General features: G+C 36.7%; 1 protein-coding gene across 1 annotated transcript in view; it reads right to left on the reverse strand.

Annotated features, from left to right (window-relative positions):
- Positions 1-18431, reverse strand: part of LOC145667117 (phospholipase B1, membrane-associated-like) — a 121418-nt gene that overhangs the window by 21158 nt on the left and 81829 nt on the right. Inside the window, exon 6 of the mRNA XM_081734862.1 lies at positions 15220-15376. Within this exon, the coding sequence (XP_081590988.1) occupies positions 15220-15376 (157 nt within the window). The remainder of the gene's footprint in view (positions 1-15219; positions 15377-18431) is intronic.

Here is an 18431-nt window from a genome sequence, read left to right on the forward strand (position 1 = left end):
AAAAAATATGGATATATCGATCAAAAATTTCGATTTCGATGTTTTGATATTTGAAAATATCAACCGTTCGATCTAAATATCACACAGCCCTAGGCTTCAACTGTTGTCAGCTTTAAAATTAATGTGAAAATTGCTGACTAATATTCTGTAAGTACCATAAGACGGGATTATTTTGCACTTCAGGATTAACTTTGCACAAAATACGGCAAAAGTTTCACAGTCCTCTGTCGGTAAAATGATGGACTGTAAAGAGAAAGTTTCAATTGTCACCGTAAGATAGAACATCTAACTGGATTTTGACTATTTGGTTGGCGGTTAACATCAGTTCTAATTACCTGAAGGGTTTGTTGTTGTAGAGGTATGGAAAGCAGTCACTGTAAAGGCCGACAAAATTTGAAAGATATCACCTACAAGAATTCTCGTCAAAGTCAAGTCAGTTTCGTAGAATACTCTGTGTAAAATGGGACTTTGAGACAATAGTTGAAATTGAAGTGTGAAACGTTTTAAAGTCATAGAAAAATAAAATTGGGAGAAGGTTGTTTCAGCCTCTAATCAGGGCTACTTTGCACCGATCAAACGTAACCCGTCAGATAGGAAATTATTACTACTGGTACCTCCTGCCATCTAACTTTAGGAACATTTCCTATTCAGGTAAATATCGGGATGGATTTCTTGTTGGAAAATAAATTACGAACAGCGGCGGATTCAGAAAAATAGTTTGAGAGGGACTTCACACAGAAAGACTTCCTTTATTTAGAAACGACTAGACTTTTTGAAGGGCTTGAAGCGTAGACGCATAGGAATGACTAACATCAGATTTTTTAAAAAAAGAAATCCTGTAATTTGGGTGAGCTTTAGAATGAAAGCCTCAAATCCCGTAAATCTTCCACTGATTACGGTTGGGATGATATTCTTGCATATAAAGAGCAACCAAGGCAAATCAGATCTCGAAGATTTTTGCTGTTCTTGAGTTGCCATTTTTGTGGGACATACTAAACTATCAGAATGTGGTTCCTATGTCGGTACCAGAAAATACATAATTTTCTTTACAAATATCAATAATTCGTACTAAGTACTGACACCGGTACCGTAAGTCCAACCTCAATATTTGTAGACTGCATGCAGTTTTGTGTAGGAAGTGAAATGTATAAATAGAGAAGAGAAAACACTACACAGAAACACTATGTTCGTATGTTGAAAATACTTTTTTGTATGTGTTGCAAAGTATCTTCAGCTATAGGGTTACTTTGCAACAAAGTTTATATGAAATGAAATGAATTTTTTGAGTTTTACGTTCCATGATTATGCCGGGTATGCTCAAGGAGACGATGATGATGAGAATGAATGGAATAGCAGAATGAAAAATGTGTGAGAAAACGGGAAAACCCCGAGAAAAACCACACACAGTGTTTCTCCAACGCAAAGTCTATTTAGCACGTGCTGGGATCGATCCAGGAACTTCACGCAGGAGAGGTGAACGCTCCACAACTGAGCTACCACGTCCCCCAAAACACAACCTCAGAATATATTTCATATAGAGTAGAAATAACAATATGTTGTAAAAAAAATGGCCGGTCTGAAAGGCATGTAAGCTTAAAAATTACAATTGCTACTCGATTTGTTTACTAGCATTGTTTAATTATCTACGTTACTGAACATCGCAACACCAACATCATTATGTTATGTCACACCCTTTCAAAACTATGCCAACTGCAAAGTACCTGCTTTGCTTCTTGATGTCCGAAGAGTAAGACGACTGAAGGCGAAAGCAGGCAAGTGGCATACACATTTATGATGTTGAAGGCATTATTTTTCAGAGCTATGGAGAAAAGAGATAGAAACAAAAAAAATGAAATCTTTGTTTTACGTCCTACGAATATGTTATGTAGGCTGACGGTCACAAATGAGTAATGAAAATTTATGATCTTGAAATACGATTTGGTGGAATAATGAGGGAGAAAAGTAATCATTGATTAAATATCAAATTGAAAAGAAATAGCCTGACGCTCAAATACTTATCTATCCGGCACCCATCTTGATCCCTCTAAAATATCATGAAGTGCTTGATTGATTCTAAACCCAATAATGGTAATAGTAAACACAGAATATATAATTTACGCACCTTGAAATGTAGAAATTAATGATTGTAATTCCCAGCTTTCCAACAGACCTTTGATTTCTCCAAATGAAGATTCGGATATCTTGTTTCTTCTCAAGCAATAATGGGTTACAATAATCAGTTGCAGTCCAAAGCCAAGTCACTAAGTTAAGTATGAATATAAAAGAATTCATTAGTTAGATGCATACAAAATCCTACGCATGTAAATCCGAATCTACTTGTATTAAATTGTAAATTTAAACAAACTAAATTATACTACAATTATAGTGACATCAAACATATATTAAATAAGATATACAGGGTGTCTCAAAAGTCCCCTGACATCGGGTAACTCTGTTATTATCCGAGTTACAACAAAATGTCGGAGGGGAAAGCATCTCCAAATATGATGTGTCCAATCTAAAGTGAAGGAATTTTTAAAATTGAATGGCCCGTTTGCGCTGTACACTCTTTATGCGCCCAATGTGAAATGAAAATGCAACGTTGCCATTTACCTGCACCCATAACATAAGTGAGTGAAGTTACTGTCTTTTATGCTAACATGTCGATGGCCAGCCCCCGTTTCAAACAGTAACTTCATTCACTTATGTTGTGGGTTCAGGTAAATGGCAACGTTGCATTTTCATTTAAAATTGGGTGCATAAAGAGTATATAGCACAAACATCTCGTCCGATTTTTTAAAGTGTTCACTTTAGATTGAAAACGTCATATTTCGAGATTTTTTTCCTCTTACATTTTGTTGTAACTCTGATAACAGAGTTACCCTATGTTAGGGAACTTTTGAGACATCTTGTATACATCATAAGAAGTTCCTTTCTAAATTCTACACGGATGTGGTTACATTGAATGTGAGATGGGTGTTACACATTAGGCCTTTACGGAGTACGTCACACGGACGACCGTAATTTTGTGTTCAAAATATTGATTATGAACTGGTGGGATATATGATACATATGGCCACGGGTTAGAATTTTCTCAGTATGTCAAATATGCAATCAGATTTCATGCAGCTTAATTTGGTGAAAAGCTATTGCCAATTGAACGTTACAGTTACATCTTTCTTGCAGATGCCATTAGCACGTGAGGAATGGATCAAACTAATCAAACTGTAGAGCGGGAGGAGCATGTGTCCAGTGGTTGCCGATTGCAGAGTCATCCACAATGTGACTCTGTGTCACATGTTTCAGTGTCACAGTAATTAACTAAATTTGAGAAGACGGGCACATTCGTGGACATACGTCGTAGCGGTTCAAACCCACGGGCCCTTTTTCCTTCCCCATTTTGAACCGGTACATGAAAATGCTATTTTCTGCATGTTTGCCTCCGTAGATTTTGAAAATTCCTTCACTAATCGATTTCTCTCGTCGAGTACTACAAGAATCAGTTAAAATCTCGCGGGCCCAATTTTCTTCCCCATTTTGAACCGGTACATGAAAATGCGATTTTCTTCATGCTTGTCTGCGCCGATTTTAAAAATTCCTTCACTAGTCGATTTCTCTTGTCGAGTACTACAAGAATCAGTTAAAATCTCGCGGTCTTTTTTTCTTTCCCATTTTGAATCGGAACTTGAAAATGAGATTTTCACCATGTTTGCCTGCGCCGATTTTGAAAATTCCTTCACTAATCGATTTCTCTCGCCGAGTACTACAAGAATCAGTTAAAATCTCGCGGGCCTTTTTTTCTTCCCCATTTTGAACCGGTACATGAAAATACGAGTTTCTCCTTGTTTGCCTGCGCCGATTTGGAAAATTCTTTCAATAATCGATTTCTGTCGTCGAATACTACAAGAATCAGTTAAAACCTCGTGGTTCTTTTTTCTTCCCCATTTTGAACCGGTACATGAAAATACGATTTTCTCCTTGTTTGCCTGCGCCGATTTTGAAAATTCTTTCAATAATCGATTTCTGTCGTCGAATACTACAAGAATCAGTTAAAATCTCGTGGGCCCTTTTTTCTTCCCCAATATTTTTGTATATTTGGAATGTATTCAAGTATGGAACAAAAGTATTTAATTAATTCCCTTAGTAGGCTTCTCAACTTAATATTTTTCAACTTAAATTTTATTTATTTTAATTATTTAGTTTCTTGTCACTCAATATTTAATTGCAATCGTTCATTGGGGAGAAGGGTGGCCATTCTCAAATATATAAATATATTATTCTTAAAATTTATGTGTTCTCGTATTGTTAGTTTCTTCCACTATACCTGGAAATTGCAAAATTAATACCTGGAAAACTTGGAAAATTCAGGGAAATTGAGTTCCATATTTATGTATGGACGCTGCTATTTACAGGTTTTTCGAATAGGGAGAACTGTACAAAAGGGTGTTTTGGGAATGGTATAACAGTAGGTTTCTGGGGGTGTTGTTCGAAATGAAATGAAATCTTTAAGTTTTACGTCCCACTATTATGCTGGCTAGGCTAAAGATGTCGGGGTGTTGTTCGGTGGGGGTCAATGTTGCCAATTTTGGGAAAAGTCGCTAAATCAGGGGAATTCGACCTCCATGATAGCGTAGGGTGACCATAAAATTTTCAGTTAAAAACAGGACAGGTTCTGGCAACCCTAGACTTTTAGATCTATCTTTGTTCTTATCAGTGCCTTGATATCAGTTTCCCCCAGTTGTTACAGAGCGGGCACTTATGAAAAAGGAAAGACACGTTGAGGTTTGTTCAACACACAAACTGCTAAAGCCTGTGCTGCCTTTCGAGCAGTACTGCGAACTATAGAGTATGTTTAATATAGGGAATTTCAGTTCAATTTTTGCCTCTTTGTTGTTATTAATTATTAATACTTTTAAAAGGAGTAAAGGTACTGGGTTTGTTATTTACTTCTTTCATTTGCATAAAACGGGACGAATACTACTTTTTCCATCTACTGACGGGACGGCCGGGACACGCCCCTAAAATGGGACTGTCCGGTCAAAACGGGACATATGGTCGCCCTACGATAACGACAATTTTTTTCCGATTGGAGACTTTTTCGGTGATTTTTAAATGACGATTTAGCTACTTGCACATTTAGCGACCTTTTGCTGCAAACAAAATGTTCATCTGGAGAGAAGCATTATTAGTTCAAAACAGTTTTTACATTCTTTTTTTCTGTTTGTTTTAATCAGCGCAAGTGATGAGTTTGGAAATACAGCGTACTCACTGCCCCACAATCCTGCATTGTTATGTTACCCTTGCCCTCTAACGAAGAACAACTACAAACTTGATGTCCTTTAGTTCGCAGAGTTTCCGTTGAGAGACACACGTAATACATCATTACCGCTAGCAACAAGATTAGCTATAGATGTGTGAATAAAGGCGAAGTGGGTGTTTGTTATATTTGTCCTTTGGGGTCTTTTAATTATTCTGCATTTTTTTCTTTTTACAAAAAATCGCTTAACGTAAGTATTGTAGTGTTAATTATTTCGGAACTATTTTGACTCCACAATATGAACAAAAGTACCCGAAACAATCTGAAATGATCCCTGAATTCAAGGATTGGTTGCACTCTGTTTACAAAGATGTGAGTAGAACCAGCGGCGCAAATCTGTCTTCAACATTGGGGGGCAAGGGTAAGACCGTTACCATACTTTCTTTCTTTTTTTCTTTTTTTCTTTGCGATGTCCAAAATACTTATGAAGTTGAAAAACAATGTTGTGGGGATCAGAGTTGTCTTCAGCGTTGGGAGGCTGCAGATTTGAGTCTTATTCTGGGAGACGTCTATTTTATCTCACGTTCCTTTGTAGCAATCGGACAAAAATAATCAAATTTCTCCCAAAAAACACATTTCAAATCGGATTATTGGGGAAAAGTCCCCCTCAGTTCCAAGATTGGAGGGGGCATGTATCCGTCATCCCCCCCAGGGATTTGCGCCAGTGAGTAGAACATATTGTTTAGTTTACATCTACAACTTTAAAACAATGCTTATAGACAATGAATTTCTCGATTATTTTTTATAGCGACTTTTCAGCCAAAATTGGAGTCGTCACTTCTCGTTTCGCAAACTTATTGTCAACATTTTGGCAACACTGGTTGAAGGGAGACCTAAAATGAAATGAAATGAAATCTTTGAGTTTTACGTCTCATGATTATACCGGTTAGGCTAAAGGAGACGGTGATGATGAGCAATGAATGAAATGGTGGAATAAAGAAAGTGGGAGGAAACGGGAGAACCCCGGGAAAACCCACGCGCACGGTGTTTGTCCACCACAAAGTTCACTTGGCGGGGGCTAGGATGGAATCCAGGACCCCAAGCACCAGAGGTGAACGCTCTATCACTGAGCCACCGCGGCCCCGAGAGCTACGATGGATGAGTCAAGTTATTTTGTCGCTTCCGCTGTGAACCTAAGTACAAGATTCCAAAAGTCACATTTTTTTTTTGGTTCCAAAAATATATCTGCTGGGTGAAAGCATAGACTGGAATGTGTTTCACTTCATTTGCATACAAATGTGTTGCTTTTCCTACCTTATCTTTAATCGCATAGTAGCTTCTTTCCGAAAGTTAAAAAAATGCAATCCTTCCTTTCTTAATAGTATTTATAACTCAAAGTATTACGTAAGCATTGTATGTTACTTATGTAGCTCACAGAGCCGCAGCTATGGGCGAGCAAGCAAAGCACGTGCCCCGGGCGCGTGGTTGGAGGGGCGCCTAAAAGAGAGGTTATATATTAGTACTTTTCCTGGCGGCATTTAATACTTTTCATCAGAGTTTGAAAACATGAAATCAAAGTGAGAGAAGACTGGAGGAGTGGAGAAAGAGAGAAGAAAACGCTCGCACTTTTACACTTCAAAGTAAATTAAGTCTTATTTATTTTTTCTGTCACCTTCCTCCCCCTCCCCTACGTTCTACTCTCAAAGTATATAGCTAAAAACATTCCCAGGCCAGAACCACATCTACCTTGGAAATTTGATCGAGATCGGTCGGGCGGTTCAAGTGATTAAGAATAAATGAAATGAAAACTTTGAGTTTCACGTCCCACGGTTATGCCGGTTAGGCTAAAGGAGCCCGTGATGATGAGCAATGAATGAAATGGTGGAATGAAGAAAGTGGGAGGAAACGAGAGAACCCCGAGGAAACCCACGCACACGGTGTTTGTCCACCACAAAGTTCATTTGGCGGGGGCTGAGATTGAACCTGGGACCCTAAGCACCAGAGGTGAACGCTCTACAACTGAGCCACCGCGGCCCTAAGAGATTATGAATCACAAACATAGTCATTTTCAATTTTGTAATATATATATATATATATATATATATATATATATATATATATATATATATATATATAGCATCACTGACTGATAACTAAAATGGTTGGATTGTATATATAAAAGTCGCCCCCTGCCCGGACTCGGAATCGAACAATTGCATCTGTAAAGCAGTGCGGAGTTGATTTTAACGTTCTTTTCAGCAGAAAGGCTGTATGAGACGTGGACCTACAGATTAACGTGGAATCCGAACCACATAAGCTCCGGCTGGGAATCGAACCCGAGTGTCCCACGCCAAAGGCATGTACACTAATCACTTAGCCACGAGAGAACTCATCTGTAAGGCAGTGTAAGCAAAAAAAAAAAAAAAAAAAAAAAAAAACACTGGATGTTTGCGCAACTGAGGATCAAAACATTCTCAATGGAGTATGAGAAATAGTAAACGTCAATCAAAGTGTACTTTTGCTTATTCATTACTTCGTTAATACTTAATTCCTTCTAGAAATAGTGAAACAATACTGTGAAGAAACACTAATTTAACTAATAACTATTACTTTGTATTTCTTACCACACCATGAAAGTAATATACCGTTTTTACCAGCCATAGAATTTGAACCTAGTACTATACTGCATTAGTCACGCCGTAACGAAAGGTGAAATTCAAACCCCTGGCACTCGTAGCTGTTGAAGCTGTTGTAGCTATATCACGCGGCCTGCGTTGGTACTCCTCAACATAAATACGTCACAGCCCAAAGCCAGGAAACATCACAGGGGCACAAGCAGTGCCTGACACTTCACGAACTCAAACCCGCCAAGATTCAACTCAACATGACCTTCAATTACGTTCTAGAAACCAAACCAACGCTAAGGCACAAACTCACCAACTTCCTATATGGAAACACAAGAAAAAAAATTCTAACTTTTTGGTTCCAAAGTGATGACATAACAATGATACTAAAAAAGGTTTTAATTCGCAGTAACCTAAACATTGATTAACTAGGGCTCATAACAAGCAAAAATAAATAAATAAATAAAAATTAAATTAAATTAAATTAAAAAATAAAAACCTGAAAAGTAAGCTCTCCCTGATTACCTTATTTTTTAAAATTTCCGTGAGGCTGTAAAATATGTCAATATCTTCGTAAAATATATATATTTCAATTTAAACAAGTTCTTTAAACAAAAGAAAGCTCTGTAGTAGAGCGCTTACCTCTGACCCGTTAGGTCCCTGGTTCGATTCCTGCTCCCAACAAATAGGCTTTTGGTGAACACTGTAGGTATAGTTATTCTTAAGACTTTCCAGTTTCCTTACATTTTCTTGATTCCACCATTATCATGTATCTCATCGTCACCTTCTCACTTACATTTATGTACAATCATGGAGCGTTAAACTAAAAGCAAAAAAAAAAAAATCTTGCAAATGTCCTAGTAAAAATGAGTTTTCTACACTACACAAGTAGCCCCGCGTAGCGTAATCACTAACGCTCTCGCCTTCGGTGCGAACGGTCCCGGGTTCCATCCCGGTGGGGGAACTCGGTCGAAAAAGTATCAAAAGATTTTAAGTCCAGCCATCTTGAATGAGGTTTCCTTGGGTTTTCCTCATTCACAGCAGGTAAATGCTGGAGTGGTACCTAACATATAGGTCCCAGGCCGTTTTCTTCCTTCCCCAATCCTGTCTTCTCTTCCTTTCCCCGGATAGTGTGCTCACCCTCATGTGTGACGGGCTAACAAGGCCATTGATGCCGAAAGCCCTGAAATCTAAATCCTAAATCTTCACTACAGAAGGAAATTTTCGCGCTGGAAACGATTTCTTAGCAATTATGATAAGCAATCCTGTAGTAACTCTGCACCAAGTACTAAATCGTCACATATAAAACGGAATGAATAAACACATAACATTTATTTTCCTACCTTGAAACGTAAAATGTTTCAAAACATTAATATTCAAAGATTTCTCAAAATTCAGATTCACCCATTCCATTCTCCTCAATCATTAACGAGTTACAATAGTAAGAATTGTAGTCATAAACTATATTACTTACTTAGTACTATATTAAAGCAAGTTACACTAAAAGAATATATAATTAATGGAATATTTAACTAAAGCAATAGTTAACTATTGTACTTACCCAGGCTTTTGTTTCCTTCCTCTCTTCTTTTCCGTTTGTAAACAACCTCGTTTCGGAAGCAAAAGACGGTAGTTCAATGACGTCAGCCATTTCGAACGAAAGAGTGTATATAGGCGGTCTGGATCTCACACACAGATAGACGTATATAACATATAGCTGAAGTATTTAACATACGTATACGTATGTAATATACGGAAGATTGTTAGATGTCAGACATCCTGCAGCGACATGATGTAATATCTAAGCGGGTAAAAGGCAGTACCTCTGTAGTATATGGATAAAGTACGCTCCGTACAGATTTCCTTAGTAAACATAATGAATCCTTGTACTTGTACAATATACCGCTGTCCGGATAATGGATTTTTCTCAGTGTAATATCTAAAATTAAAGATTAATTTTATTGAGCTAGGGGGCGCATTGGTTTAGTGATAGAGCGTTCACCTCCGGTGCTTGGAGTCCCTGGCTCGATCCCAGCTCGCGCCGTGTGGACTTTGTGGTGGACAAACACCGTGCTCGTGGGTTTTCTCGAGGTTCTCCCGTTTCCTCCCACTTTCTTCATTCCACCATTTCACTCATCTCTCATCATCACCGTCTCCTTTAGCCTAACCGGCATAAGCGTGGGACGTAAAACTTAAGGATTTCATTTCATTTTTTTATATTGAGCTAAAAGTAAATTATTAATAAGGTCTGGTAGATAAGTGAGGTACGAAGTGTGGGCAAAACGAAAAGAAGAAAAGGATCAATGAATTATATGGTCCGTTCTTCGTAGACGTAAACGCAGATAGTTGGAAAATGCAGCGGGTTTCTTATCAAAACAAAAGAAAGAAAAACGTAATACATTTTTATCATCTAACAATTTAAAGTCTGGAAGCAAAAGAAAGTTTAAGGAAAATGCGTAGTTCTTTGTTTCAGTCTCTCTCATAATCGGTAGCTGAAAATAAAATGAAATTTAATATCTATTTAATTATTTCAACTTAATTTTGAAAACAAATAAAGTACGTCGCTTTCCTGAATGAACAATCTATATCAATATATCTTTGAGACGGCTGAAACATCACAAATATTTAGTAGGTGCTGTCGACTTCTGGAGAAAATTCTCCTTCAGTTGTGCTGGGGCTGAAAACTCAATATTTATACACAAAATCTTCGGTCATATCGATTTCTGAAGGAAATCCTCCATCCTATTTGCTAGGTCTGAAACATTGAAGAATCGTGTTAAAAGATCTTCGGCCATTCGGACTTCTATAAAAGTCCTTTATTGTCCCTAGCAATTTTGTACAATTAATTTCAACTAGTTACGTTTACGTGAAAGTCTTAGTTACCTTTCTCTTTCTTTTTCTATGGTTACTATTCCTATTTTGATAGTTGCATTTGTTTTGTCTGTTCCTAATTGATTACTTCTACATACATATCTATTTTTAGGGATATCAAGCAACTTGCGATTCCTGTATTGTGTTATAGCTCTGATTATGTGATCGTGATTGTCGGTTCCTTCTGTTTCTATTGTTATTATTATATCGTGTGCGGTCTTGTTCTGATTTCTTTTAAGTTTCGTCTTATTTAAACACTGATCTTCATTGCTGCTTGTTGTTGTAGCTGTTACCTCGTTTATGCCTTTTACCTCTACGATTTGTGGTATTATCTGTTTTAGTGTGCTTGTTACTTCTGTCGTATTAAACCTTCACTTCGGAATTTACACTAGTACTACAAGTGATCATTGGATTCAGAATAAGCGGGATCGATGTTGTGTCTGTTCTAAATTGTCTTAGAATATCTATCTCTACTTGGGGTTCAGACTCCTGTGCTCTATTTCCATTCTCTGAGCAAGCTGTATCAATACCACGCCTAATTTATTTTATATTCTTATCTATTGCACGTATCTCAGCACGCCATTCTGCATTAGATTCGGTTTTTACTTTCATATTACAATCTGTGAGATTCATTTCTTCGTACATCACCTTATTTATATTTTCCTTGCTTTTCTAGACATTCAGAAATTTCCTTGGATACGGTCGAGCACATCTTCTAATTTATTGACTGTATCTATATGTAAACTAACACAGCGCACTTTATTATTCAGACATACATGTCGGGTTGATTCCAAGTGACCTTGGAGGAACTGTGTGCATTCATGCAAACTTCCCAGCTAGTTCTGAATTTTACAAAATTTTGTCTCTCCACATTCTTCACGATGATATTTTTCTTCAATTTACTGCTTAACTTCGACAATGGCCTTGTAAGAGTTCGATTGCCTGTTTGGTACTTTAACTGACTTTGTCCAGTTTGTCATAGATCTTTGGTGTTATGCCGTCATATTTTTGTTCGTGTATTTCATTTCTACGTTTACTTTCAGCTTCTACGGTCTTAATACTTTGTTCTAATTTTGGATTATTTTCACGACATTCTTTTTGTACGGAGTCCAACTTCTGACATAATTCACTCTTTAACTCGACAAAATTCTCTTTATTTTCATTCGCTCTCTGTAAAGTTCAATCTAACTTAGTACCCAAATCTACTTCCTGATGTGTTATCTTGAACAATAACAATAATAATAATAATAATAATAATAATAATAATAATAATAATAATAATAATAATAATAATAATAATAAATAAATAAATAAATAAATAAATAAATAAATAAACTTAAACTATATGATTAGAATCACCGGGAAGCTAAAGCTCCTTTTTTAAATTGCTGGTTCCACGCTATAAAAGAAATGGTATATTAAAGTATTAATTTTGTAAGTATTCTAGCACTAACTGTCTCGATTCGGATTTCTGTTTTAGAGTTATATTGATTCTGTAATGGTAATTGTTCCAGCAGCAAATACCTCGACTCGGGTCGCTGTTTTCAGATGTCATTATTCTGTGAACATATTCCGTATCTGTTCGAGCACCAACGGTGTCGATTCCTGTTCCTGTTTTAGGGTGCCATTTATTCTGTAACCCCTTTGCGGATCTACTCCTGCTGTCCCATCAACAAGTACTTTCAGGAGATCCGAACTTACCTGATTAAGACATTAAAGAGTATTTGCAAAAAGATATTACACAACATTTCCCGGATCGAACTTAGGTCTCAACAATGAGATGAGTAACAAACACCGTTTGGTTCGGATGTCTTGTCTCCAAATCTTCATGGACTCCAGATGATTTCTCAGACCACGACACTGAGAAACATCATTCACACATATAACGAAAACTTATTATATAAAATAATACTACGCTTATTTATTAAATACACTACGTGTAAACAAATTATATAGAGGTAAAACAATCACAACAATAAACATTGATATGGGTGTAGACACTTAACTATTTCCACAAATGTGGAAAAAGATGACGATAGTTAATCGTGAGAACTTTCAGATTAAAATGGCTGAACAATATTGCCAGGCAATAGTCTGACTAATAGAAATATGATTTTCATACATATAGTTCAGAAAATGAATGTGATTTTTGTTACTCACTAAAATCTTCTCACCACAAAACAACATTTCGCATACATGTATTGGTGAACAATGAAAGACTTTTGTTCTAATTCGCGGAAAAGAAATTGTTACTAGCAGCTCCCATCGAAGAAAGAAATTTGCACCGCAAAAATAAAATGATTTCTATCTCTCTAAAATATACAGAGCGTCTGCAAAATCTACTTAAATAAAGTAGTAACGGTTATAAAATGGTGGAATGAACAAATTGGGAGGAAACGGGAGAACCCCGAGGAAACCAACGAACACAGTATTTCTCCACCACAAAACTCATTTGGCGTGAGCTGGATCGAACCACGGACCCCATGCACCAGAGGTGAACTCTTTACAACTGAGCTATTACGGTCTTTCACAGAAACTGTTGTACCTACTACCTCGAAGGAAATATTAGATCACAAAAAGAAAATAGCAAGAAAAGAATAAATAAAAAACTGGAATTAATAGGTGAGAGAAGAAAATCCAAGAATATCAACAATAATGAGGCTACTGAGCAATATTTAGAATAAGAAATCAGATCATACAAAAATTCAGACTTGCCAAGGAGAATTGGTTAAGACAGGAATGTGGAGAGAAAGAAAAAGATTGAAATATAGGAAGTGCAGATGTGGTTTTGTAAGACGTTTAAGAGGAGTTTCAAATCACAGGGACCAAAATCTAATGTACTGAAAGAAAGAAAGAAGTATGGTAGAAAGCGGTGACGAAAACAAAACACGTAATGAATATTTAGAAAGTCTTTATTAAAGCCGCAAGCAGTTAGAGGAAGCGGAAAGGGGCCACAAAATTTTTGAACGACCTGTAAATTGAGCTTTCATATTTTTTACTCAATAAGCATATCATACTGAATTAAATGATACTTTGGGTTTGGCTACGCTATATGTAGTTCTCCAGATATAAGGTGGAGCTTTTGCGTGACTGTTCGAGTTTTCCTGAAGATTTTCTTACGACATTCATAATGAATCGTATCGAAGGAGCACATTCTGCTAAAGATGTAGTTGAACTTATTTTTCGATTTGGAGAATTTTGACGAAACCATCTGGGAGTGCTAGAAGATTTAATGAATTGTATCGCGAACGTACTTGTATAAATCATCAGTATGTGCGCCAACTTGTGAACAAGTTTCATGAAACACAAAGAGTTAAGGACCGTCCTCGTCAAATTGGCCTTCAATTCGAAATACGATTTCACCGCCATTTTAAATTTCTACAACCTAGCAAATTCAGAACTTATATCAAAAGTTCTTTTGTCGAGCCCGTTCAAACTACTCGACCCACTTTGCCATCTGAAACGTTCAAACGACTCGATAGGGGTACTCGACCCCTTACACCAATTTCGGGCGTCTAGGGTGGATATTTTATAGCACACAATTCCAAACCGTTATAATAATAATTAACGTGTATTTTCGTTTTCCCACAATCGCAGTCGTTTCGCAGATACACGGGGTGGCCACGGACTTTATGGTCACCAAATGTTAACCTCAAACATTTTGGATGGGGTGAACATAAGGACTGGGAACTTTCCACGACAAAATATTTCTTTTGTCGAGACCTTTCCAATGATGCATTACTCGAACCCCTTTGACATTTAAACCTTTCAAGTTGTTGCCTTGGGTGGACCTTTTACAGCTCAAAATTCAAACCCCTCAAAATAATGATGGACTTGTTTTTGTGTTTTCACATGTTCGCAGTCGTTTCGAAGATCCACAGGGTGGCACGGACTTTATGGACACCCTGTACCATATATAAAGCATTAAACGTGTGAGGGCTACACAAATCATACTTCTTAATCATTTCTAATTACATAATTTCTTTTCGAAATACAAGTATACATATATCCTTCAGTTAAGTCAGATCCGCTCCTGACTTACTACTAATAACGTAATGAATATAAATTCTACATAGAAGTAAAGAATTCTTGTTGTTTTAAATTTGCTGTAGTTTGAATGACGCCACTTTCTCGATCAAATCAGCATATCCAAATGCTAGAGTACATTTTCGTTTCGTTTCGTATGTAATATTTTAAAACGGAATAATGTTAAACGTATAATGTAAGACCAAGTGTTGCATGCTGTTACGTAGATCTTACCCCTACATATGAATATAAGATATAACTGACTAATCACCAGACGAAGAAAGTAATATTTATATGTGTTTAGTGATATGTTAAACCACCTTCGGAAAAATAAGTGCCTAGTGAAATAACACTTAACAAGGATTACAACAAGTATCTATGACTGGAACTGAATCGCCAATTTTGAATATGGAGAGAATAATTAATAAATTAATAACTTACCGAGGGCATGTCCTCGTGGATTAAGATGTAAACAGTCCATAGCAAAGTAACTATTTATTGTTGCATTCTTTGGTATAGTCTTAAGATCTGCAATTACATTGGCAAAAAATGGTTGATAGACCACAGTGAAATTGTTGCTGTTGCTATAACTGGCAGCCTAAGGAAACAATAAAAGGAACATTAAAATCACAGTACAAGAGCCTTTTACTATAAACACACTGGATAAAAACAATTAGTCCCCTACATAGGGCTGTGCGATATGTCGATATATCGATATCGTCGATATCGATATCATCTTATATCGATCATCGATATCGCAAAAATATCGACGTCGATATATCGATATCGTCGATATTCGATATCGATATCCGATATTTTCGATATCGATATCCGATATCGTCGATATTCGATATTTTCGATATCGATATCCGATATCGTCGATATTCGATATCGATATCCGATATTGTCGATATCCGATATTGTCAATATCGATATTGGTGTTTCACACTTCCTCGAAAAAATTGCGGCAGGTTTTGCTTTATATATATATATATATATATATATATAACGCTTTTTGGCTCCCGATAGTAGCTGCATTTGCATTTCTTAACCGAATGAAACCAAACTGCACGATACTCGTATGAGGCAGAAAAACACCCCGTTTCATGAGTCAAATTAATGTAGGGCTTGGGGACTATGTTTCCCAACATTCCATGTAAATATTTAGTTTTCTCTTTTGACTTCATTTCTTAACAGAATGAACCCAAATTTACAGAGGATTAGTATGGGTTAAAAATTTGGTTCCTTTTGAAGATAGTCCAAATCGGCGGCGGTGGGGTAGGGATGTTTCTACGTCTACTTAATCCACCTAAATATTGTGTATTTAACTTCCAAAATATTTCTCATCATTAACATGGCTGCATTCCTTAATCGAGTCAACTTGATATCCTCACTACAATTAATGTTTGTGCTGTATTGCCATTGCGAGTGAAAAATCAAATGCCTGTGCTAAAATTTGCTTAAATCTAAACAGACAGGGAAACAAGAATTTACTAGTTTTTTGTGCAAAGTAGTAAATTTCAGTTTATTTGTATGTGGTTACTAGATGTATGTTGAGCCACATAACTCAGCCCACTAAAACAAACAAAACCCTCCATTCTGTCATTTCACTACACAGACCTAAATATTCTGTTTAGGTAGTATTAACACTTCCCTATTTCTTTGGATTTGTTTAAGTATTAGAATATCCATTATTAGGTGCACTGTTATTAGAAATGACTTACAACCTTTCTAAATTGATTTCATAAGCAGAACTGAATAATGGTATAAGACGTAAGGTTTAGCCTAAATTTAATAAAAACATGAACACTTTTAGATATGAGTTAGCACAAAACCAATAACAAGAAACCTCTTAAGTTCATGTTCACGTCTTTGCGTAAAGCTCTTTAATACAAAAAGATTATCAATTTAATAATAACATGAAAGAGATCTCTATTGATCGCGTGCTTTTTTAAAATTGGATATTAAAATAGAATACTACAAAATAATAAGTCCAAATGTTAAATTTGTAAAGCTAACGGACAACTTAGAAGAACATAAACAGACACATCACACATACAGAGAAAAATGAACAATAACTGTCTTGTTTAGAAATATGCCTATTAGCACTGAGTTTTCAACTAGAAATGTATGATGCATTGAAGTTCATGACACTGCTATTTAGGGACGAGCTCTTTTGTTCATGGAAAGAAAATCAGTTGTTTCGCATGTTCTGCACTAACTGTAAGTGAAGTATGAGCATCAGTTACGATCATGGGCGTCTCTGCCGGGGAGACGGGGAGACGCGTTCCCCCAATATTTTGAAATACGAAATATTCAATATTTTATTTTAATTTAATTTATTTAGGTACTCACTAGCAGTTAGATTATTTCCTTTGATGTCCCCCAAATTTTACATGCCAGAGACGCCAATGGTTACGATATTGCATCCACAACTAAATACTCTTTCCGATAGAACGCTGGTACCTACACAAATACTTACGAGCCAGAAGAGCTAATTTTGGAAATTCACTGTCATGAGATTTCCTCCAGTGAAGGAGGTTTTCTTCCATATCTGTAGGCAGTGGTGCTATTCTAATTTTTGGTGACTGGTTATATATATATATATATATATATATATATATATATATATATGAGAGAGAGATAGTAGATGGATACATAGAAAGATATCTGTCTCCAGTGGCGTAACTAAGGGCTTGGGGGCCATCCCGCAGACAACGTAGAATGGGGCCCCTTTTCATGTCCTACATCACAATTTGGGGGCCTCGTGATGGCCTGGACCGCCCGCAATGTGGGGTCTGCGGGGCCCTTATTTACGCCCCTCTCTCTCCCTCTCTCTTAGGAAGCAAATCATGCAAGATAGACAAAGGCAAATTTTTCACTGGATACCACAAGTGACAAGTAGAGACCTACACAGCAACCTAATATAAGGTCTTGTGACGAAATTAGGTAGCACTGCGAATATCTTGGAAATGAATTACCCAAAATAGATGTTTGTCACGAAGTATTGGAAACACCTTAATCCAGCAATGGATCAACAATTATTGATAATGGTATATATGCGTTTCAAATGTAAATAACAGTCACCACTGCACTAATGTGATCCCAATTTGCATTCTTGATATCTAACCAGCCCATTTGAAATTAAGAAAAAATCGCTTATTCCTTATTCTGAGAGATAATATATCTAACCCTGTAGCTGTAAGAATTACTAAGAACAAAGCTAAACAAACTGAAACTTGCTCGTTCTTGGGTATAACTGGATAAAATTTACTGTTATGCCTGGCTATAACACTCGAAATATAACACTCGGGTTTAGCAAACTCGAAATATATTAACAACCGGTTCTAGCGAACCGGCTGAATAGCACCACTGTCTGTAGATGGCACTGAAAGATATGCATCGATTTCCTGTTGCAGTGAGGCATCAAATGATTAGCACAAAAGAGAAACGGGGATTCCCCGATTTTGCTTTTGTTGATCGGGTACGTCATTCGTCCATATCTGAAATGAAATTAAATTTTTGAGTTTTACGTCCAATGATTATGCCGGTTAGGCTAAAGGAGACAGTGATAATGAGAAATGAATGAAAATAAAGAAAGTGGGAGAACCCCGAGGAAACCCACGCAACGGTGTTTGTTCACCACAAAGTTC

This window comes from Thermobia domestica, chromosome 1 (genome assembly GCF_964235325.1).
Source record: "Thermobia domestica chromosome 1, izTheDome1.hap1.1, whole genome shotgun sequence".
NCBI classification, from domain to species: domain Eukaryota; kingdom Metazoa; phylum Arthropoda; class Insecta; order Zygentoma; family Lepismatidae; genus Thermobia; species Thermobia domestica.